Here is a 24,536-nt window from a genome sequence, read left to right on the forward strand (position 1 = left end):
CTGGGGTTGCTCTACTACCCAGTCCACCAACTTTCTCAAAAAAGCAAAGTTGCGCTACTGCCTACAACAGGCTAGTTCCTCCTCGTTCAAATATGCCTTTCTTTTCATTTTTTAAGAAGGGGACAAGTTCATTTCTTTTTAAACAGGCAGGATTCATCTTTTTACAATGAGGCATTATAACAAGCTCCTCTTGGTTGGGCTTCACAGCCACGATGGGCAAGGATCTAAAGCACATGAATTTATCTTCACATCATCTATCAGCTGTAACTCAGTGGCTAGAACACATGCTCTGCATGCAGGAAGTTGCAGGTTCAATTCCTGGTATCTTGAGTTAAAGCTGGAAAAGAGCCTTGCCTGAAATTCTGGCGAGAGCTGCTGCTAGAATAGAAAATGCTGAACTAGATGGACCAATGGGTCTGACGAGGCTGAGGAAAGAATAGAGCAAAATTGTCACTGCACAGAACAGATGAGTCACCATTCTTATTAGTCTCTGAACCAGCTGGGAAACCTCAGCAGGATGCTATTCAGAAGAAAGATTATCTTCACTGCCGTCATCCGTTACACCTGAGCGGCGGCAGCAAAACAATGCTAGAGGCCATTCTGTAATGCTTGTTCCAAATTGCGGGAAAGTTATCAGTATTTTAATCATAGGCTATATTTTAGGTGCATGCTGTTGTGAGCAAATCATCCTTCTCCTCTGTTTTCCTGATTAAAGCTTTGTCCTGTTCTGATCCCAAGGAGGAACCCATGTGAGAAAGAAAGGTTGGTTGTTGCAGCACCAAGGAGAATTTGTTGGGAGCAGCTTGCTCCTGTGAGGGCTGGAGGTAAACTGAGGCCTTTAAACTTCTGCCTGCAGTTAACCTGTTCTGTGCCTTGCCCCTTCATTGCACATGCTATAGAATCATACACTTGTACTAGAGCAAGGGTGGGACCTTCTGGCCTGCCAAGCCTCCCCATTTGGCCACTGAGGTCATTTTGTGGAAACCATGCTCACCCACCTGACATGATACATTGCTTATTCACCTTGCAGTGGAAGAGCAACAATTAACTGCTGCTAAATTACACATATCTGGAACCACTCCTAGAAGTGAAGGACAATGAGGAAGAGATCCCACAACAAGCTGCAGACTTCATCAGGTTTTTCATTACATTATTAATATGTAATGCACCAAACAGGTGGTGCAGACATTTCCTTTTATGCAAATCTACTAGAGTCAATCAGGCTTGCTTGTTCCTAAACGTGATTAGGAAGAGGAGCGTTACTTTTAATATAATCTGTATCAAAATAATACTTTGCACTTCACTAAAATTCCTATTGGGAGAAAGGAAGAACAAATGACTAAAAGACCCAGGAATAAGAAATCAGAGCTTCAGTTTCGGAAGATGCTTGACTCCTGCAGTCTTTTTAATTGGTCCTTTCTTTGGGTCCAATATTCGTTGATTTCTTGGAATATTGCACTTTCCTCTGAAACATAAAGAAGGACAAACAGAATTCAGAAAGCACAATTAAACTTGCTCATGTAGCTGCAGAAACTGAAATTGTTTGGCAATCCTTACTACTACTGCTGTCACTGCTATTATAAAAAATATGGTTGCCTAGATTTTGAAGAGTAAGTAGGCTGCCAAGCTTAAAAAATAGGGTTAATAAATACGTATACCAAATCGGATGTTCTTGGAGACTAATAAGAACACTTTAACAAAAATTATTCCCAGTCCATGGTTTCGGAATGATACAATTTATATGATAATCAATAGGATGCTGAACATTTGAACAAAACCCAGAAATGATTCAAGCTGGGAATAACTGGTATCAATTATTTCTTTGTAAGAGACGGAAATTGTTTTCTGTGTGTCCAATTAAGAGTTCTCTGCAGGAACTATCCTCCCTAGAATCAGTGTTCAGTTCTGTGCCCTTACATATACAATTAAGGAAGCTGGCTAGACATATTCTATTATTTTCCCAGGAAATATGCAGCCAACATAAACATAAAGATGGACCCATCAGCATTCTGCATTACTTTCCATTGAAAAGCACTGCTCTGAAGTTGGGTGTTCACAGTTTACATTGTAGAGAAAGGCACCCACCTGACAGAATCTGGGTCAGATTTGTAGGGAGAAAGAGAAATGATTGACCTTACATTTAATTCTGTCATTCAGCACAGCACAAGAGACCCAGAGTTCTCCATACATTTCAGATAACTTGGGAAGGGTTGCCATTCCAAAAGCAAAAGACTGACCCCACCCCATGCCCTCTGTCATACAACAGAGAAATTGCAGTCTTCTCAGTCTAGCTTTTTTTCACAAAAAACCCCATAAGGTAAGATGAGGGGTCATGTATGCTACTCTAAGCCCCTTGGGGAAAGACACAAGTGTAATAATAAAATTAATTCAGACAGTTGTGGGGATCTCATTCTTACCTCCATGCCATACTTTGGAGTAAGACAGAAGGAGTAAGAGAAAGAAAGACTCTTGCTGCCTGTCTTTCTCTAAAGTTGGTAGAAAGGCAATGAATACAGGTTATCTCAGGGGTCCTCAACTTTTCAGGGTCAGTGGGCGCTGGTCACAAACAAGTTGCTGTAGGGGTGTGGCATAACACAAAATGGCTGCTGCAGGAAAGAGGCTGAGCCAGTGCAAACAAAAATGAAGCAGGAAGAGCAAAGTCTCTCATGCACGGTAGATTTTTGAGCGGATATTTAACTGAGACCTTTCATGGGTGCCACAGGAAATACAGGCAGACTGCAGTGGTAACTCCTACGTTATCATGATAAAAAATGGCCGCAAGAGTTATGCCCTTGACATTTTGACTAATAGTTTTCAGTGTAATGAGTGAAAATCACTTGTGGGTTTTCCGTCACATGGCATGCTTTTTAAATCGATGAACTAGCACAGTTTGATTCCCGTTTTAGTTAATATATCAGATTAAACTAAAAGCCATCTTACATGGGAATTTTAAACTCTTTTCCTAAAGCTGACTCACATTTGGCTGACACTGACACAATAGAAAAATGTGGTTTTAGTAGATTGGAGATAAAAGTTTGGTGTTGGGGTAGTTAAAGAACAATGAAAAGATGGATTCCTCCCCCCACCCAATCCCCTTTTCATTATTGGGATTCTAATCTGTGTTAGCGACCACAAATAGAAAAGCAAGAGGTGGCATTTATTCCGAATGAACTGTGTGGGAGACAGATTGTATAAGCTCCTCTTTAAAAGTGAATCATTCAGGAAATCTTCCTCCTACAGTCAGGAAGCTGACTCTGATTGGCCTGTGCATGGTGCTCATAAGCATCATCAAGGTCTATATGTTATATGGAACTTTCTTTATCACTTAAAATACCCCTTGCTGTTCTAACAGCAGATTCAGAAGTTTGCCTGAAGAGTACTATCACTTCCTAAAACACTTCAAATAACTGTCTTCCACATCCTGAGGAAGTTTTCAGGTCAGTCCCTGGGGTGCAGATATTTTTTTAAAAAAATGTTCACATGTACTATACCACCACACATGCCTGGTGCCCCACCACAATGTGTTGTCTCAAAAAAGAGAGATTATACATGGATCTAATTACGTGAATTTGTCCATGAAAGCAAAGGACTGGAAAACTAATAGAATTATGGCAGCTGCCATTAAATTCACACAGAAAGAGAAATTAAACATGCTTTATGTGAGATTGCTACCCAGTTATTTAATTACTGCAGAGCTAAAAAAAACACAACCATTAATAAACATGAATGATTAATAGAGTTGTAAGGTAGGTCAGAATCTAAAGAACCATGCAATGAGTCCCGCTAGCCTAAATGAGCTTTTGACTTGTGCTTTTTGAACAGTGGGACTATGGCCACTTCCTCTAGAACAGGCATGTCCAACTGGCTGATCGCAATCTACTGGTCAATCACTCAACATCTTTGGGTCTTCCTCCCCCCAAAAAGCTCAACAACTTTGGTCAATTCAATGGGTAGATCACTGCCAGTTTTTTTTAGTGGGAGTTTGGGAGTAGACTGCAGTCTTTTGGGAGTTGTACATGGCTGTTCTAGAACCAAGAAAAATTTCACAAGGAATATGTGGTTTGGACTGCTGATTTCCTGTTTCAAGAAAAAAGCCCCAATTCTGTATTAAGTATTATTAATTTCATTTCTACACTGCTTTATATTTTTCTAGAAAATGTCTGTTTACATTATATTAAGACATCAAACAAAACTATCCAGAATAAAATATTACTGAAGAAAGGCAAATATAAAGTATACATTCAAAGCAACGTAATTACCAGAAAACTAAAATATCTTAAAGATTTCAAAATAAAACATTACAAAGGAGGTAAACTACAGAACATTTAACACAGCAAAGTTAACCGAAACAAAATTGCCTTCAACATATCAAAAGAAAATGTTACTAAAGGCAGTCAAATATAAAACCTATCTTTATAACAACACAATTAACAAGAAAATAAAATATTATCCTAAGCATAGAACCTATCTGCTGTTGTTGGTGCCAATCCTGCCAATGGTGGTTCATGGCAGGCGGCAGCTATGGAAGCTCAGGCTGGATGACCTGGGTCTGCACTAAGAGACAGCACTAAGTAACTCTTGGGACACTGGCAACAGATATAACTCAGAGCATTTCCTTGTATGAAGGTGTCCAGCTTTGAGATTATTGTTAGATGTACTCAGCAGTGCTATATATAGGAGGGGAGTGGCAACAGCACCAGTGAAGCTGCCGCCATCAAGCCAAAGCTCTCTTGACTTTGCCCGCCTTGCCCCACACCATCCCTGTCTTGGTGAGTGGCAGCACAGTTGTGGGGAGTGCACAATGGCTGCTCCACCCTGCTCACACACCACTGCTGCTTCAGAGACCATATTCAAGATGGTTTTCCAGACAATGAATTGTTCATCAAAGCCCGGGGGTGACCATGTAGTGTCTGGCTGATGTTTTCGACTCCCATCAGCCCCAGCGTGCAGGGCCAATGGCCAGGGATGCTGGAAGCAGTAGTCTACAAGATCTGAAAGGCACCATGTTGGCCACCACTGATCTAAGTTATTAAGGGATGAAATATTGATTTTCACTGAATAATCAGAAGATGTCACCTGCACTAATCCCTTCCTATTATTGTTTTATGAAACTGATATATTTAATTAAAAAGACAAGGCACTTAATAAGCCCTTAATCTGTGGACTGCCAAACTACAAAGATTATAAAAATGAGACAGCAGGATCTGGTTTTTATAATGGGATACTTTGTTCTAGGTTCTATAGTCAATTGTTACTGCAACAATTATTTGTTCTAAATTCAGACTTGGCACACAAGCCCCACACAGCAGAACAGTTTTATATCCTCAGTCCCCTCAAAATGGCTTGGCTCTCTCTGTTCATTATGAACATTTAATAACATGGAAAGCTTTTTGCGGCACCTGTATAATTAAAAGACTGAGTTTGACTTTTACAAATCTACCTGAAGCAATTAGGCTATGGCATAATGCCATGTTAAAATTATCACTGTTATTATATAAACGAGAACTGCACTATCTATAAAATATTAAAGATCAAGTAGAAATTGTTGCTCAGATTTTTCAGTTGGGTGAAACTGGACAGGAAGAGGTTGGGATAAGTAGGATAACTGACCGTTTCCCTTAATATTTAAAATAAAAATATGTGCTAGAATTCAAAGAGTTGTACAACCAAACCAGCAAGCCCAAGAAGACTTCTGGCTTTTGTTTTCACTTACATTTCATAAACAAGGAGTAGAAAACACTCAACCCTTCAGGTATTGCTGAACATCATCCATCATCCCTGGTCATGCTTGCTAGGAGTGATGGGAGTTGTAGTTCAGCACTCCTGTCATAAACATTAAGGGCTCATCCACACTCCTGCTTGTTCCATGCCTAGAAAACATGCATCCAAGCAGATTTCCCCTTGCCCTGCTCCTTTCCCAGGAAAAAACTGCACTTCAATGCTAAATCAGGGCAAACATCAGTCCACAGGCAACCCAAAATACCATTTGCTCCGACTGAGCACTAAAATGCAGTTTTCCCCAGGGAAAAGCAGAGGAAGTGTGGATAAGCCGTAAGTGATGTGTTACACCAACCTGGCTTCAGCACATGGTTAACAAAGAGAGAGCTTTACCACAAGCCCTGGTTCAGAGGGCATACTAAACCTTGGTGGCATATGAATAAATAAAAAAGACTGAGGAAGAGCAAAGTGGCTGCAAGCTCGACACCAGGAACCAGCACGTTCACACGGTTTTGGTAAGCTATAATTTGGCTTACCACATGATGCAAACCAGGACAATGTTGTGTTAATAAAATGATAGATCTCAACATAGGCTGTCCCAAGTTCCTTAAAAACACAGGCTGGGTTAAAAATATACATATTATTTACCGCATAAGCTGGTCTTCCCTCTTCATTTCTACTGCATCCATTTTCTGCCTCTCTGAGGGTTTCAGTGATCCTGAAATCTGCAGAAGTAAATACGTGTTCATTCCTGAGTTTACATGCAAGCTGGAAATGTTACAGACATATTTGGCAGAGATCTGTTAACACATAGTTGCGTGCATGTTGCATGCTATGTTCAGTTTTTTATGACACCTGGTTAAGACAAAATACCATCATTATTTGGTACAGTAAAAATGAGTACGTAAGGACATAACCACATCTTCCTAGAAACCATAATTTCAATCCTGGTTTGCAGGGCAAGCACAAGCCTTTTTTGTCAGTTCTGATAACACAGCAAACTACTGCTTGCTTCAAACCAGAACAGGAGTGAGGGAATTGCCAGTATGGTGTACAGTGGTACCTTGGGTTAAGTACTTAATTCGTTCTGGAGGTTCGTTCTTAACCTGAAACTGTTCTTAACCTGAAGCACCACTTTAGCTAATGGGGCCTCCTGCTGCTGCCGCGCCGTTGGAGCACCATTTCTGTTCTCATCCTGAAGCAAAGTTCTTAACCCGAGGTAATATTTCTGGGTTAGCGGAGTCTGTAACCAGAAGTGTATGTAACCCGTGGTACCACTGTAGTGGTTAGAGTGGTCTGGAGACAAGACTTTTGTGGAACGGTTGAGGGAGTTGGGTATGTTTAGCCTGGAAAAGAGGAGATTGAGAGGATAGCCATCTTCAAATATCTAAAGGCCTGTTACATGGAAGATGGAGTAGGCTTGTTTTCTCCTGCTCTGCAGACATTTCTGTAGCACAGTTGGTTTGCCAATGACCCAGTGCTGGAAACCAGCTCTCTATATAGCAAGCCCATGGGATCCTGCCATCTTCCATTCTGTGGACATGACCAAGCAAGTCCACCGAATGGAAGATGGCAGGATCCCATGGACATCATTAAGACAGGAGTACAAACATGCCCGGAATATGGGCTTGGGAGAGCACATCTTTGTTTGAGACTCTGTCTATGATGTGATACCCAAAATCTTCCTGACACAGCACATGTGGAGGCATTGAGGTGTCGCTCCTGGTGGCTGCAGTTGCCCATGACTCACTTCCATAAAGCAACCGTGCCCAACATTGCTTTATGGTACTGGACATTAGCACCACATGCTCCCATAGCCTTTTGGAGAGGTGAGCCATTGTCGTAGCTGCCTTGTCAGTACGCTTGTCCAGATCAGCATCAATGTGATAAATAGAATATATAAGATAAAGAGGGAGCATGCAAGTCCAGGGCTCCTCAGTTGGAAAGGCCATTCTCAACGCTGGGTGTTATGTCTGAAGTAGCCCTAAGACAGTGCATGCGGAAACTTAAGAAAGTGCTATATAAATACTATTGTTTATCAAACAATGAATGAAATCAGCTGCTTGAAACTTCAGTCTTATGCATATGTTTATAATGCCAATAACAACTGACAGCTCCTGCTAGTGGACTGCTGGCCAATAGCACAGGATTGTTTCATTGACAAATCTATTACAATCTGAATCTTAAGAGACTTGTGCACAAGTGTGCTTTTATTGGTGATCCCAAATAAAGACTACTATTTAAAATCATAACATGATTTTAGACATTATGGTGTTGGAAAGGGGAGGTTGGTTTGCTTGTGTTGTTTTAAAATATCTGCTTTCTAGTTTACATGCTTTTTTAGTAATTGTATTGTATAATTTCCAAACTGTCCTTTAGCAATGAAATCTACAAACTCTATTTGGATCTCAGAGGCTACAGCAAATACTACTAGAGCTGTATACGTTGCTCCTTCCATCTAAAACATGGAAAAATTCAAAGGGAAATCTTACTGACTTTCAAAAGGACATAGGGGATGCCTGACTTTTTCTGGATTGCAGCAACAGTTTCCAAAGATGGTTAACCTAAGTTTTGCTGAATAGGGAGCTAGGTGCCCATGAGTGAACACATACCTCCTATTTGTTCCCTTCCTTTCTTTCTCTCCATTCTCCTTAAACGGTGTATGTGTTATAAAACAAAAATGCATCATTATTAGCTAGCCAAACAAGGCAAAGTTGTTCTTCAGCAATGGCACCTCATTCCAGAAGACACAGATAATTACAGAGAGTGAACCATTTGCCTGCTGCTTAAATACATGGAAACATGGCTAATTGCAGCCTTCCCTTTTCTCTGCACTGATACACAATGAACTGAGCGACAGTTGTTTGTTTGTAGCAGAGGCAAAGCATCATGCCAAGCTACTACTTTGAATACTATTTAAGGAATAATTTTCTTCAAACAATATAAGGAGACTCTTTTCCAAACTATATATACATCATCATCATCAGGCTTGCTGACTTGACTTCATGCCAGGGAATATTGCTAAGGTACTTCCCAAGCTACAGTAACTTCCAAAAATATATGATTTATCCATTGCTCCTGAAAGACAAGGAACTCTGGGTGCACCTCCAAAATGCTTACAGTAATTCAAGGCTACTAAAAGAGCTGGAATTTGTCGTATATAATCCAAGTCACTCTTGATTACTAAAGGAGTCTAAAAAATGTGATACTTTGCACCTAAAAGTCAAAATGCAGCACATCAATCCATGTGGCATGCTGAACCAAATATTGGGTTATGGGGCTACCAAATCCTCCTCAAATGGGTTGGGGAAAGATGACACTTCCAATAGCAGTCGCAGTATGAATCTAGGATTGCAGAATACAGCCTTCATTTTTTTGTGTGCACACTATGAATGTATATATGTAATATGTGCCATATGTGAGAAAAACAAGAGTATGCTCCATTCTGAGTCACTCAGCTGGGTGTTCACAGGCATGTTCACATATAAGTGGAAAGATTTTGTTTAAAAAGCAGTCTATATATAATAATTTAAATAAATAGATAAATGTTAAATCTATTTAGCAGCATGAACCAGGGAAGGCACACCAACAGGGCTGGCCAAGGGAAATGTATTTGAAGGCAGCTTGATGCTGAAGCAGGGTGCTCATGTAAATGCTTGAACTACAACAGCTTCCTTCTGAAAAGTTCATTAAAATAATACTGAAGCTCATCAGGTTGCCTGTGATGTCCATTTCCAGCCCCAATTCAAAGTGCTGTTTCTGATCCTGAATGAGCCACATTATATAAAGGACCATCTTCTCCAATATGAATTTGCCTGCCAATTAAAATCATCATCGATTGGGGAAGGGCTGTGTAGAGCATCTGCTTTGCATGCAGAAGGCCGCAGGCCTAATCCAAAGCATCTGCAGGTAGGTCTGCCTGAAGTTCTGGATAACCACTGCCAGATGGAATAATGGTCTGACTTGGTACAGTATATGACAGCTTCCCACTTTCATGTCTCCACAGATCCTTTTCCTACTTGTGGTTTTGGAAGCTAACATATTGGCAAGAGAGCCTTTTCTGGTAGCACCCAAACTATGAAACTCCTTCACTAGACATCCTCACTTGGTACCTCCATAGCTATATTTGAGGCATCAGGAGAAGACCATCCTGTCCTCCTGGGTTCTTGTGGTATTTCAGATACATTACTGCTTTCAAGTGCTGTTCTTATAATGCTGACTTTTGCAGTTTTATGTTTTGCAGTTGTTTTATTATGCCACTGAGTCTGAATCCAACCTATAATACAATGGCTGAACTTGAAACCAATTGAAATGAATGGGACAAATCAGGCTGCAATCTGAACTCCACTCACCTGAGACTAAGCCCCAATGAATACAACAGGACTGACCTGTGAGTAGACATAGTTAGGATTGTTAGTCTGCTATGTTTTTGTATGGATTTGTTTTGTAAGCTACTTTGAGGAAAATTAAGGCAGCATAACAGACATATTATTTTAACAGAGTAACATATTCAGTAACTTTTTTTTTTAGACAGGAGACTGGCAGGCCCCCAGGTAATTTTAGTTATCAGGCTTAGCAGACAGGAAAAAATGTATTTTAAAATGGGATACTTGATCATCTTTCCTCCTTCCAAACAGTCAAGTCTTTAGAATATTTTGTAAAGGACTGGAAGTCTTTGCATTTCAAAGTTTAATTAAACTCAAGTAATGAGCCAACAAAAGCCACTGGTTACTCAAAGGCAAAGATCTAGTCAGGACTGATGTAGAAAACGAAAATATGTAACTGAAGATCTTCTACCTTATGATGATATCAAAGTGGTACAAAGGCTTATTTTTAATAGAATTGCAGCTGGGGTAGAAAGAGGTAATATGTAGAGAACCTGTCTGCCAGCAGTAAAACTTAATGCAGTATAGAAATGAGGCTGCTGCTGGTGGAACAAAGTAGTCAATTGGCTGTCAAGGGTGGAAGCACAGATTCAACCATTTAATGTGACATGGGCAAAAAGATGGCAAGAGTGATTAACATCCCTTTCTAGCATTCCAGCTGAGTCAGACTTAGCTTTGCAGAGTTTTCTGGCTTGGAGGCAAATCAGCTTAAAATAGAGAAGAAAAGTCCAGCGGGAAAAGAGTAATGATCAGCTTAGGATAAAATGTTTTCTCATCAGGCTACAGAGATTTTTGGACTTACTTGTGAAATCACGGCTAAGTATGCACGACGTTCATCATTAGCTTTATGGTAAGCCTAAATTCCAAAACAACAGATAAGTAGTTACAACAGAAGAACAGACAAAAGATTAAAGAAAAGCATAGCTCAGGATTTATTTATATATTCATTCTCGTATTCTTTTCATCAGTGTTGTAAACAACAACATATTGGAAAACAAATAAAAACTTCTAAAGTATTTGTGGTGCTGGTTATGGCAAAATACAAACCTTTGCTTCTTGTTCCAATCGAAGCTCGTAATCTTTCAGTTGGTTCTGCAGACTTTTCTTCTCTTCTCCCAGTTGTTTAAGAAATTGATTTAAAGAATCCTGCCATTAGGTACAAAATAAAATAGAATAAAATCAACAGATTTATACATAGTTTCTTCTTATTTCACTAACTGAAGAAAGAAGATGACAATTTCTACTATCCTGAATTTATGGATGTGCACTTTTAATGCTTAGCAATTGCGGTCACTGTTCTTCCTGCTGTTTATTAGTCTCCTGCTGACTTGCCCAAAAAGATGAAGACAAGAAAAAACAGGCCATATGTTGCTATCAGTTCTGCATTGTAAAGTTTCAATGTCTTAATGAGATGCTTGCAGCTCACTTTGATTCTTGTCCTCCCCCAACTGAGCAAATTGTGTTTTCTGTAACTCCAGTTTAGGTAAATGCCGTGGGTAGGAAAGATCATGGTTCAGTTGCACAGACCTACTTTGCTTTACAAGCTTCTTGCTGATTTGGCAGCATCGTTTTCAGTACCATTTACATAATTCTGTGTCAGTTCTCCCCCTCCTTCAAAAGTCTTAGGCGCTGGTCCAGTTCAGACACAATGGGAAACTATGGCTTCCTGCTACTTGAACAAGTTGTAAGAAGCCTTCAGCTTATGCATTTCCTCTTCCTCTCTTGTCCACCGGAGGAGAAGAGTGGAAACCTTCACTTGGTTTTAAAACAACCACGGTTCCCTGCGATGTCCAACGTGATGGAATTACAGTTAGTTTAAACTATAGTTTGAAAACAAGGCAGGCTCCAAAACTTGCAAGTTCAGACATCATCAGAACCTTACTGGGCTTAAAACTGGAAGAAAAAAACTTTTGAGCTCCACCTTGCAGTCATGAAAGAGGAGAGGAAAGTGTATGTGAACCAGAAGCTTGCCCCAGCTCATTCACACTGTAGAAAACCATGGATTGCCATTACATGTCCAGGTAGGGTTGGGAAAGACCGCTTTCTAAAACTCTGGAGAGCTCCTGCCACTCAGTGCCAACCAAGGTGGTGAATCTCTGGCCCACGGTTCTAATTAGGCCCATCAGCCTTCTCCATTTGACCTGCAAACCATTTCAGTCAAGCCTTATGCAAAGGCAGCTTGTGCCTGAAAAATCTTACGCAAAGCACTATGAAAGATACTGCTCTGAAAGTTCTTCACAAGAAAGCCTCCTGTGTAACCTCCAATCTCAACATTTTAAAATGAAGAGGAAGATGTTTGTGTGTCATAAAGGTCCAGATTATAAAGCAATATGGCCACTCCATTATCACCGTGGAAACAGGTAGGAATCAGCTTATGCAAAATGCATCCCGACAATGCTCTCCTATACAGATCTCTTAGAAGGAAGCTCCATTACGTTCAGTGGGACTTACTTTATGTAAATGTGTTTAGGACTGCACTCTTACTAGCCAAAAAGTAAGGCCCATTGTACAAAGTGGGACTTACTTCTGAGTAAGCAAGCATCAGATTGCACTGAAAATTTTTCACTGTGATGGGGCTACTGCAAGAAGCTCATCGCAGAAATTCTTGCAAGTTCTATGGAGTCAGGTATTGTACAGGTTATATGGGGGGGGGGGGAGAGAGAAGGTAAACAGCATATAGTAAGAAGAGCTATTTGGATATGATCATTAAAAAATACATCACACTAGTTCCACAATAGAGCTGCCCATTTCTTAGCTTGCTGAGAGAAGTATTCTTTTTATATAAAAAAAACCCCCAGAGAGCACAGTTTACAGAGAAGTGAACAAAAGTGGCATGTTATTAAAAAAATGCTGACATATTACAATGAATCCCCTGCTGGTTTTGAAGTCAAAAACTGACACCAGAGCCACATACTGCAAGACGAATTCTCCCATAGCTGGGTAGCTGACTGTTAACTTTAATCTTCCCTAGAGGAAGTAACACACAGCATGGAAAGATGAAAAACTACTTCTTCTTCTTGAATAAACACCAAAGTCATGCATGCATCTTTCATTTATGGATGATTCTCTCTCGAATGAAGACCCTCCACCATTGATATACTACAGCCTAGAAAACCAGTAGATCTGAATGGCAGTGGATTTAAGTCGAACTAATTGGATCTATGCAGAAAAGGATAACTAACATTTAGGAACTCCTGTTCTCATATCAACTTGCCTGTCTGACTTTGGTCATCTGATGACCCTCCACATGGGGTCCCCATCAGTAGTCCAGGGAAAGGAAGGGCCTTTTATGCTGTGACACCCTGCCTGTACAATCTTCTTCCCCTCCAAGCTCATTTGGCTCCTACTCTGGTAACTTCAGGCACCAGGCAAAGTCTATCTTCTGTTGCAAGGCCTTTCACTCAGTAGTTTTGAGTATTGTAATAGATTTTGTGAAGTTGCTTGTTGTTATTTTAGGATTTTTAAAATAGTTTCTTTTTTGCCATATAAACCAACAGTTGATCACTGTCATGGAGAGAATGTTGGTCAATTCATATGTGTGTTTGTTCCATGTCAGTTTTGCGTGTGTTCAATCATTAGTTTGTTCTGTCTCATTTCCTGTGGATTTTTTAAATGCATGAAATCTTTCTTTTAAACCATGCACATTTTTGTTTGTACTCTCCCCTAAAGTATGCAAAAATGTATGTTTTTCTATACATTTTTCCTTAAAATCTGTAATTTATGCATTTCTGTACACATTTCCATGTAAAATATGCAATTCTGCACCAAAACTGTATCATAAATACACAGAAGTGTATTGTCAACAAAATCTGATTGTCAACACATGCTCCACACAGCATATAAATCTGGGAACTGTGAAATAGGTTGCAGTTTAAAATGTAGGCTGAATGAAATTTCCTTCTATTCTTGATTCAGAGTGTGTGTGGGGGGGATCCCTAAAACAAATGTGTTTTCTCCCCAAAGCAAATGGGAAAAATAAATCTTTGTAGTGCAGGCAGAATGACAACTTGTCAGGCGCTATAAGCCTCATCTGTCATACAACTCTCCTGGGTTTTGAGGAGGCGAACTGTGAACTAAACAAATATTTACCAGTGAGTATCCCAATTTTGCTTCAGACACAAGAAACAATCACTAAAAGAGCTGATGAGTAAACCAAAGAACAAATACAGTGGTACCTCGGGTTACATACGCTTCAGGTTCCAGACTCCGCTAACCCAGAAATAGTGCTTCAGGTTAAGAACTTTGCTTCAGGATGAGAACAGAAATCGTGCTCCGGCAGAGCGGCAGCAGCAGGAGGCCCCATTAGCTAAAGTGGTGCTTCAGGTTAAGAACAGTTCCAGGTTAAGTACGGACCTCCGGAACAAATTAAGTACCTGAGGTACCACTGTAATATTATTTTGTCATCCAAAATGTTACCAATGTAACTGCCATTTGAAGTAGCCTACTCCTTTGTTGAGGAATTGGTGAAGATATGAAAGAACATCACATTCTGCAATGAGATACTCTTTTTGCATTGGAGAAGCATCAAGATGCACCAGTAAAATGGATCCTTTTTACTTAATGTATTTAACGCTTTCCTCCTATTGCAAATAGCAGGCAAGGATGGAGAGGTGATTCTGATTGGGACTACTATGGAGGTGGGCAGGATTAAAGCCTCTTTTTTCATCTCCCCAAACATCATAGTCGTGGTTTGAGTTCGGCTTCCCTGCACCCAACTATTTATTCTGTAATAATCAGCTACCCAAGTGCAAGCAACTATGTGACAGACATCATGGCTAATTTGCTCCTCAGAGAAAGAAAGAGCTATAGGAGCTTTAAGCTAAAGCTTTCTAGGGGTACAAAACTGCCTTCTTTGCCCAGCAGATGTAGGACTGTTGAATTTGCTGCTGGTAAATGGGTTAGGCTGTGTGCCTCCGCCTTTGTTCACCTTGTGTATTTATAAATAAACTCAAATTATTACAGAAATGCCTTAAGTCTCCACTGAGATCTTTCTCCAAAGGAAACCAAACTGGAGTAATGGCTGCCCTTGGAATGCCTTGGTACTCAGGGAAGTGGGGAATACGTAACTGTACAATCACGTGTATGTTGACTTCCAAGTGAGTCCCACTATGTTCAATAGAGCTTACTCCCAGATAGGGACAGAGCAGGATGGAAGAGAGATAAATGTGCAAGCCTACCTAATTTGCACTTCCCAAAACAATTTGCAAACCAAAATGCAGCAAGCTATTCTTCAAAATTTGTACTTCTCCAAATTTTGCAATGCTGATAGAATCATAGAATCATAGAGTTGGAAGAGACCACAAGGGTCATCGAGTCCAACCCCCTGCCAAGCAGGAAACACCATCAGAGCACTCCTGACATATGGCTGTCAAGCCTCTGCTTAAAGACCTCCAAAGAAGGAGACTCCACCACACTCCTCGGCAGCAAATTCCACTGTCGAACAGCTCTCACTGTCAGGAAGTTCTTCCTAATGTTTAGGTGTTCTCCAACCAAAAAATACATAAGTGTATAAAGGATAAAGTATACACAAAAATGTATATATTCATGAAAACAATGTATAAAAGTGCTTCAGATGAGGGGAAATTGCTCACAAAATGTGTATATTAGGCAAAACTTCATTAAAAATAAGCATATTACATGGCATGTGTACAAAATTTCACGCAGGTGTTGTTTTTTAAATCACAAAGTGATATGGAAAGGGTGAACTGAAGTTAAGATTTGGAAAACGGAACACTGAGAGAAACTGAAATTGAAAGATTTATCAATTCATCCTAGGTAAGTGTGCAAAAGATTACAAACTAAAAGGCTGTGGAGCATCATAATTTGGTGGGCTGCTCCCTTGATTTCATATCTTATTTTTGGCATTTAGCAAAGTCTCAGGTTTCAGAAGACAATTGCCTCATCAGATCCTTGTTTCTCCACTTCTGCAGTATTGCTGGTTTAACCATTATTCAGCTGTTTTATGTGGCTGCAGGCAGCCTCTGGTTTTTTAAAGCCACTAACATACACAGTAATCACATTCTGGATAATATAGCATATTGCACAATTAGCAATGCAAGTAGCGTTTCTAATTAATTAGTCCCTAGTATTCAAAATGCATTTTAAGCCCCTTCTCAAAGGACTGCAAATTTGTTTCCCCCAAAAATTGGCATATCAACTGCTGAGCTAGTGACATTTATTTTAATCTCAATTCCCTTTTACTTTCTCCATCGGGTAGAGGCCCAGATGTGATGTATTTGTTTGACATGTTGTGGAAATGACAACCACTGTGAAGCCCCTGTAAGCTAGTCAACCTGCCATTTGAAACTGAATGCAAATATCCATCTGAAAGAGAACAACATTCCCTCCTTCAAAAGCCAATAGGTGGTCTCTATCAGCTGGCTTAAGGATATATTTTAACATTATAAGCCACAACTGTGACGCTCATGGATGCCAGCACTTAGATTTGCAACCAATTAGTAAAAATAAATTAAGACTAGAGAGGCTGCATTTTAATTTATTTATTTATTTTGCTACTGTAACAAAAGTCCCATTGCACCTATATGGAATTATTTATACTGTACGCATGATGGTGCTTGTGGTAAAACTGACAACATGGCTACTCTTCAATTAAACATAAACCACACAAATACAATGGGCACAACACAGCCAATGCTAGAGCAATTTGAAGCCTCCTGTAATCACTGAAACCAATGGGACTGCAAGGTGGCTATCATTACCTGAATTGTGATCAATATGTAAAATATCTCAGTAACCTATGTCAGGAGCTAAAAGACTCTGAAACTAGGGACCTAAAAGCCTGGACCATATTTAAATATGAAGTGCCCCCTGGTGGCTAATTTTAAATTTTACAATCAGGTTTATTGAATAAACCTATACAGTGGAACCTCATGTTACATGCCAACCCGAACGCTGAGGGTTATGAGCACCGCTAACCCGGAAGTAGATGCTCCTTGTTGCGAACTTTGCCCCGGGATGCGAGCGGAAATCACACGCCGGCAGCACAGCAGCAGTGGGAGGCGCCATTAGTGAAAGCGCGCCTCATGTTATGAGAAGTTTTGGATTACAAACAGACCTCCGGAACGGATTAAGTTCGTAACTGGAGGTACCACTGTATTACTTCAGCCATTCTTAACTAGTTGTTTTTTCCTAGGATATACCCCAGAACACACTAGGAAGGCCTGCTTCACTCTGCAACTGATGCAATTGCCAGTGGGAGCATCATGCCCTTAATTAAGACTTCAATTCAGAGTTTTATCATGGGAAAATCAGTGCCAAGTTGAGGGGGCACAAAATTGAGAAGATCCATAATTGAGAAGATCCATTTGTGGGCGCCAAATCTTGGCCTTGCACATAGCTCCATAGTACAAAAGATTGCCAAAGTCCATCCCTGGTTTCACCCAGTAAAAAGACATACCCAAAATGTCATGTGATGTCTGCTGTGATGCTGTGAGGAAATTATTCTCAATTTCAAAATAAGTTGCAGTGCCAATACTTGCATGAATCTGAAAAGAAGGATGCTTTTCCTGGCAAGTGGGAGTTTTCCTGTAAGTCAACTTGCTCATAAAAAATGGCATCCATATCAGCAAACTGGAATATTTCCTTACAAGTAAATTGACATGCTCTTGTGATCTCTTATTTGCCCTTTTCTGCACAAATATGCCCACATTTACTCAGGTGCAATTCCTGCTGAATTCAGTGGAGCCTACTCCCAGGTAAATTAAGTTAGGAGTGCAGTCTTAGTGCCCCTCTACTACTCTCTGCATATACATATGACACACATGCAAAGACTAGAAATACCACAGCCCTATGCTTTGACCTGCTGGCATCATTATCCACAGCCATCCTCCTTCATCTTGAGAATATAAGATCCCTGTTGGATGAGGCCAGTGGCCCATTTAGTCCAGCATTCTGATCTCACAGAGACCAACCAGGTGGGAAACTTGCTAACAAGACCCGAGCACAAACATAGAAACTTGAATTCAGAATCACTACCGTCTCTGAATCTTGAAACCCAAGTTCTGTAGCTTCCCATAGGAAAACTGGTATGGATGCAGGGTTACAGAATGAATGGTATCCACTATAAGTTACATCATGTATCCCAGATTCCTCAATTGTTTCCAACAGAAATGTTGCTAAGATGGTATCACAACTACATGTATCATACTTATGCAATTTTCACCAGTATATTTGCCTATCAGGATCTGTCTATTAGGTTGCTGTTGAGCAGGTACTGTCACCATGGCAGAAGCAGAGGAAGGCCACCTCTGCTAAAAAAAAAAATTCTGAAGAAAATTTTTGTTCATTCCCTGAAATCTCTTTTGATGAAAGGATGCTGGCTTCCTAATTTTGCAGAAAGCAAAATTCACAGTGCATGATGCTTCCAGTGAATTGCATTTTGATTGCTTCATAATTGTTGCCAGTATAAAATAAAGCACATGGGGCACTAACGAATGTGCCAATGAAACAGAGCTGACAGCAGGGATGCCGCTGAGCTGCCACTTGATTTTAGGGAGCAGTTTCAATATCTACCTTGAAATGTAAAGGCACAGATTCTCCTTGTACGTTACACCTTTCAGTTCTATCCTGCTGCATCTAATCATGTGCATTGGTTCTACTCCACCACCATTTTGGGAAAGAAACCAAGCTCAAAAGATAGAAATACCATTATACATAGATAGCAATGGACAGTAAAAGGCAAAGAGAGAAAAACAACTCTCAGAAAGATGTCTCTTTGACAGAGCAAAAGGGGTGACCTTTAGCAGAAATTGCACACTGAAAATCCAATTTGCTCCTGCATTTGTCATCCAACCATTTTTATTACCATTAAAAATTCTACTTTGATTTCAGTATGCCTGTCCCCATGATACCTAAAAACCTATTTTTTTATTATTACCTTATTACTTTAACTCAAGCATATTAACCTTTGCAGGCTAAACAAAGCTATAGGGGAAAGCCAAGTTCTGGTAGAGTAGCCTCTTCTAATTTGGTTCTCCTGTTATAAACGATGGTCACTGGCTTCAGTTTGATTAGGAAAGGGGTCAACTAATAATAAGTTATCTTAGAGTAATCTCAGGAAAAATTGCTTCTCCCTTAAGAGTTCTAAATTAACTAATAATGTTGCCATACTATCTTAAATTGGCGTAAAATGTCATCTGTTCTAAGTCGAAGATCTGCAGCTGACAAGGAGCAAAGCAATCACTGTCCAAAAGATTTGGCAATGGGATGTTTAAGGCTCCAGTGACACTCCCAAGCCTAAGAAGTGGTACAGTCTGAGAGTTTATCTAACCAAGCTCTGAACACCCTTTCTAACCTTGCCCAAGTCAGAAGCAGAGGATTTTCTAAATGGTTCTGCCAGGTCTCCATTTAGCCTACGGTATGTTAACCTTGGACTTCAGTAAAAGCATTTGAAACAAAAGCAAGCAAGCAAACAAAAGACAATACTGTATTTTTCGCCCTATAGGATGCACTTTTTGCCCTCCAAAAATGAAGGGGAAATGTGTGTGTGTCCTATGGGGTGAATGCAGGCTTTCACTGAAGCCTGGAGAGCGACAGGGGTCGGTGCGCACCGACCCCTCTCGCTCTCCAGGCTTCAGGAAGCTATCCCCCCAGCCTGGCAAGCTCTGGGAGCGATGGTGAGGTTGCGTGCAACCTCGCCATCGCTCTCGGACCCGTTCTGGGAGCTGGGGTTGGGGGAAGCTCAGGCTTCCCCCACGCCCAGTCCCGCAAGCTCCGAGAGCGATGGCGAAGCTGCGCGAAACCTCGCCAACGCTCTCAGACCCGTTCTGGGGGCTGAGGCTGGGGGAAGCTCAGGCTTCCCCCGCGCCCAGCCCCGCAAGCTCCGAGAGCGATGGTGAAGCTGCGTGCAACTTCGCCATCGCTCTTGGACTCTCCAGGCTTCGCGCAGCTCTCCGCAAGCAGTGGGAGCCCGGCGCTTTAAAGCCAAATAGTTTGGGACCAGGTTATCTTAGGGACAGCATGCACCCACATCAGTCTAACTACACCTTAAGATCTGACCTTTTAACATGCTCACCAGCAAAATCTATCAGGATGGTGAACACAAGAAACATGACTTTCTCTGCAGCATCCCTGCCCTCTGAAATTCAATTCTAGAGGAAGTTACGGAGACTCCTTCTTTGATTTTGTTAAAATAATGTTTAGAGACTAAGGTGAGACGCCAGATGTTAGTTGGAAATTAGGCCATTTGTTTTCGTTGTCAAATTTTATTGATAATGGTATTGGGAATTTGTGAAACAATTGTTCTAAAAACTGTATAGAAGTCTCTTAAACAAATAGGCCAGCAGGATATCCCCACCACCCAGCAATGCATGAAGAAATCCTAAGAAACAGAGTTTATTCGCAGCATTTGCCAATGCATTATAAAGCCAATTTGTACACAGATCAGTGATCACATATGACAGTCTCACCATAGGCTGGGTGGCGACCCATGCAGGCTTTTCCTACAGCCATCATGGGAACAGTCCAAAAGAGGCTGGGGTGGTTAAAAAGCACAATTCAATGGTAAAAGCCAGCAATTATTTAACCCAAACCACTCTTCAATGAAATGCTACAAGGCAGAATGAGAGGGGAGTAGATGTGTCTCAAGATAACCAATCTATCTGTAATATAAAACATACATTTCCTTATATAGTAGAATATAGTAAAACTACTAGACATTTGTTCAGTTAAAATGCCACCATACTTACCACATGCATTTGATCAAAGGAGCGAACAGATGCCAATCTGTCTACAAATAAGGAAAAAAATGCAATGAGCCTTCTGATCAACAATATGCAAGCACAGAGAATGTTTGTGAGTAATAGCTGTCAATGCCAAACAAAAAATCTTAAGCCATACCTGTTGGGCTTTCATGAATTTGCTCCATTTTTCCCTGGAGAAGGCCAATTTGCCTTTCTAACTGTCTGTTCAATTCTATTTGGGTTTCATATCTGGTTTTCCATTCATTGTCTTAAAGGAAAAATAAAATGCAATTCAGTATGATTCATTTAAGGTTAACAATGGTTTGTTTTAAACTCTGAGAAATTTGCTGAAATATTCATCTGCAGCACAAACTGACAAGGCTACCAAAATCCATAACATGCTAGAACAACATCTCATAGGTTCTTAGTCCACAGGGCAGCAAAATACAGAAGGGATGAAGCACCTGATAGGGGGAAATACTTCTTTCCCTGCTAAAAACTGAGCAGGTTGACTGTTCATTGGCAGAGGATGCTTAATGGTTTTGGTACCAGAGCAAGTGAGCTGTTGTCCCCACACGTTGGAAATCTGAATTCAATTTCATTCTTACAGATGGCTGGCAGATTCCATTTGCTGGGAAGATGGGCCAGCTGATGTCTCTTTCTGGTAGCTAACTGTTAAGACAGGGGTTGGCAACATGGGGCCTCCAGATGTTGCTTGACTACAACTCCCATCAGCTCTGACCATGGACCATTCAGATATTTCCTAATAGAGATTTCTTGAGTGTTTGCAATGGGAAAATCATCAGAGCTTGTGTGTGTATGTGCGCGTGAGTGAGGAGAGAACAGCACCACTTGTGAGCTTCTTTGGAACATGCAGGTAAGAGAATTAGGGAGTGTATGTGTGAACATGTGCTAAGTATTGGGCCTGAAGCACCTTGTCATGCAGGGGCTTTCTAGAGAACTGATGTGTATTGGTGTATCTGCTGTCTTAGAACTGCTGTCTCTGCCCCCACTTTTGCTGAATATTCATAAAAGAAATATTACAAAAATGCTGCAAGTCTCCTGTGCTTTTTCCTCCAAAAGAACCCCAAACCCACTTACTGCTGTTCCTGCAGCTTCTTGCTACTCATGGAAGTGAGAAAAATGCAACAGTATGCTTTGATCAGCATGCACAGCTGGCACTTAAAAGGCAATTTAATATCAATGCCTGAAGCTCTTGTTGTGTTTACTTTGTAATTAGATGTACAACATCATGGGCTTTTTATTACATTTACAGAAGGCTAGAATTTAGTCTCTTACCTTCATCCTCAACACTGTTAAGTCTTTTCTCCAGTTCTGCTACTGTATTTTTCATTTCGAATACTGAGAGTTCTAGCACTTCTCTGTAATGTGGAAATAACAAATAGTTACATAATTTAGAACCTTCTAATAGACAAGGGGAAGGGAATGTTTTTCAGCCCAAGGGATGCACACAATGGTGGGTGGGCTCAGAAGCAAAAGTGGATGGACAAAAGTGGATGTACAAAAGGCTACATTCCACCCACAAGAACCAGAGGTTTCTACATCACTCACCCACACCCACACCTTCACTCCCAATCCAGGCAAGGAAGAGACATTATCATGGTTCTAGGACACATTCCAGCCAGGAGCAGCAGCACTAAAGGAGGATGCAGAGCAGACCTCATAAGGGCTGCGGCTTGGTGAAAGGGGTCATGGCTTGGGGAGAGTCCAAAGGCCAGATACAGAGGGTTGCATTTGGCTGACAGGCCAGACGTGTACAGAATGCAACATACCATATTTTTCGCTCTATAGGACGCACTTTCCCCCCTCCAAAACAGCTGCCTGCAGCCCAAAGCCCAGGGAGTGAGGCGCTGTGCACCCCGGGCTTTGGGCAGCTCTCCGCAAGCCTGCGGAGCCTGGCGGGAGTTCCTGCTGGGCTCCCAATGCTTGCGGATTGCAGCCTGCTGTCCCCGAAGCCAAAACAGCGAGATGGGGTGCTCCACAGCCCTCCGTCTCACTGTTCCAGCTTTGGGATGGCTGTGCAAAGCCTCCGCAGGGCGGCGGGGTGAAGGCACCCCGCCGCCCTGCGGACGCTACAAAGGATGTCCCCGAAGCCTCAAGCCTTTGGAGTGCAGCTGTGCTCCAAAGGCTTCAGGGATCTTTGAGGCTGGCGGTGGGGGAAAGCAGTGCTTCCCCCCACCGCCAGCCCCACAAGCTGGGGGGGGGGGCAGCGGCAAGGCCTGCTCTTGAACGCACCTTGTTTTTGAGGGGGAGAACAAGAGGGAATTTTTTTTTCCTATTCTCCCCCTCCTATGGTCCAGTGCGTCCAATAGAGCTGAAAATACGGTATATGATAACTGGGGGGTTTTACACTGAGGAACACATCCTCATAAGGTACCATTCAAAACTCCTGTGACTGCGTTTTGAACTAGTTGCAGTTTCCCAACCATATTCAAGGTCAGCCCAGTCTAGTGTGTGTTGCGGTATTCTAGATGCATGATTCTGGTGGGGTGGTATTATATTTCTGCAAGCACATGGAGCTGCTTCTCTCATATCCTTTCCTTCATTCCAATCCCACTTCCAGTGTCTCCACACCTTGGAACCCTACTTAACTAGAATGCAGCATGTATTTAACATTTATAACCCACCCTTCCATAACAATGCTTTAGCATGGGTTATAACATATCAAAAATAACCCAAAAGGCACCTGAGTGTTGTGATGTACAGTGTACTTTGGTTTCACAGAAGACATAGGATAACAATGGCATCTGGCATACTGAATTCACCCAAAAAGAGTTAGTGATAGCAACATGAAAAAATGAGCTCCAGTCACAAATAAGCTGACGGCCAAGTTCCCAAGGATGACACTATGCTCTAACCTCCACATGATTTCAGGCAGTGTGGCCTCTTGTGAAGGCAGAAGCCAAAGACACCACCCATCGATGTTCTAACATGGAACATTTAATTAAAAACTGTGCAACTGATGTCACTGGTGAGATTTGCCGAGCTGTATAATTGGCCAAGCATGCTACGCAATCCGTTTGGAAGTGTTGGATTCAAGACTCTCCTCTTTGGTAAACCCAGCCGGTCCTTCACGGAGGCAGAAGCCATTATTCCCCTCCCTCTCCGTCTCCCGATAGAGGTATTCCTACTCTTCTACCTTGAAGGGCTGTTGTTGGTAAGGCCCATGAATACAAACGAAGCCCTTCGACACTCCAGCTAAAATATAATTATTACTACAGGGCGCAGAAGGGGACACCGTGTGTGAGAGCACATGTAGAAAAGTAGTTTCTTCAAGCAGTCAAACAATTATTAATTATTATTATTATTATTATTATTAGGGCGGACTCTGGCGCTCCTGCCAGTCAGAAACGAGGCGCGGCGTAATAATGCGCCCCTTTTGCGCGGGGCTCTGCGCAGCGCTGCTGGGCGGAGGAGACTCACTTCATCTGCTTCTCCTGCCCCAGATCCAGCACGAGCCCCTCGAAGTCCGGCAGCTCGCCGCCTTCTCCCATGGCGCCTCCCTCCCTTCCCTCAGCCGCACTGCGTCTCCGTCGCCTTGGAGCGAGAAGACAGCGGGTGGGGCGGGGGCGGAGAAAGGAACGCTGGGGCGAACACGTGACAGCAACGGTCGCCCGCGTGCCCTATTGTCCACCTCGCGGCGCCCATCGTGTTGGCGCTCTCTCTCGGGTTTACGTCAGCGTGCGGCCGATCGGCAGAGGGCGCCGTCGCC

General features: G+C 41.7%; 1 protein-coding gene across 3 annotated transcripts; it reads right to left on the bottom strand.

Annotated features, from left to right (window-relative positions):
* Positions 1-1,122: 1,122 nt before the first annotated feature.
* Positions 1,123-24,455, bottom strand: LOC310675992 (coiled-coil domain-containing protein 169-like). 3 transcript variants are annotated; one of them, XR_014510337.1, is made up of 9 exons: positions 24,248-24,455; positions 22,103-22,185; positions 20,961-21,071; positions 20,810-20,850; positions 11,151-11,249; positions 10,906-10,959; positions 6,367-6,443; positions 4,465-4,554; positions 1,123-1,465 (listed from the first exon to the last, which is right to left on the bottom strand). XR_014510337.1 is itself a non-coding variant. In XM_083437237.1 (9 exons), the coding sequence occupies exons 1-8, from the start codon at positions 24,316-24,318 to the stop codon at positions 4,504-4,506; spliced, it is 582 nt and encodes a 193-aa protein (XP_083293363.1). In that variant the 5' UTR covers positions 24,319-24,455; the 3' UTR covers positions 1,123-1,465; positions 4,465-4,503. The 3 variants fall into 3 exon arrangements, 2 of the variants coding, with proteins under 2 accessions (XP_083293363.1, XP_083293362.1); XM_083437237.1 differs by having other exon boundaries at positions 4,465-4,549; XM_083437236.1 differs by lacking the exon at positions 4,465-4,554 and having other exon boundaries at positions 24,248-24,454.
* Between the last annotated feature and the right edge of the window lie 81 nt (positions 24,456-24,536).

The sequence above is a fragment of the Podarcis tiliguerta genome (assembly GCF_965153285.1).
Source record: "Podarcis tiliguerta genome assembly, chromosome: 4".
NCBI classification, from domain to species: domain Eukaryota; kingdom Metazoa; phylum Chordata; class Lepidosauria; order Squamata; family Lacertidae; genus Podarcis; species Podarcis tiliguerta.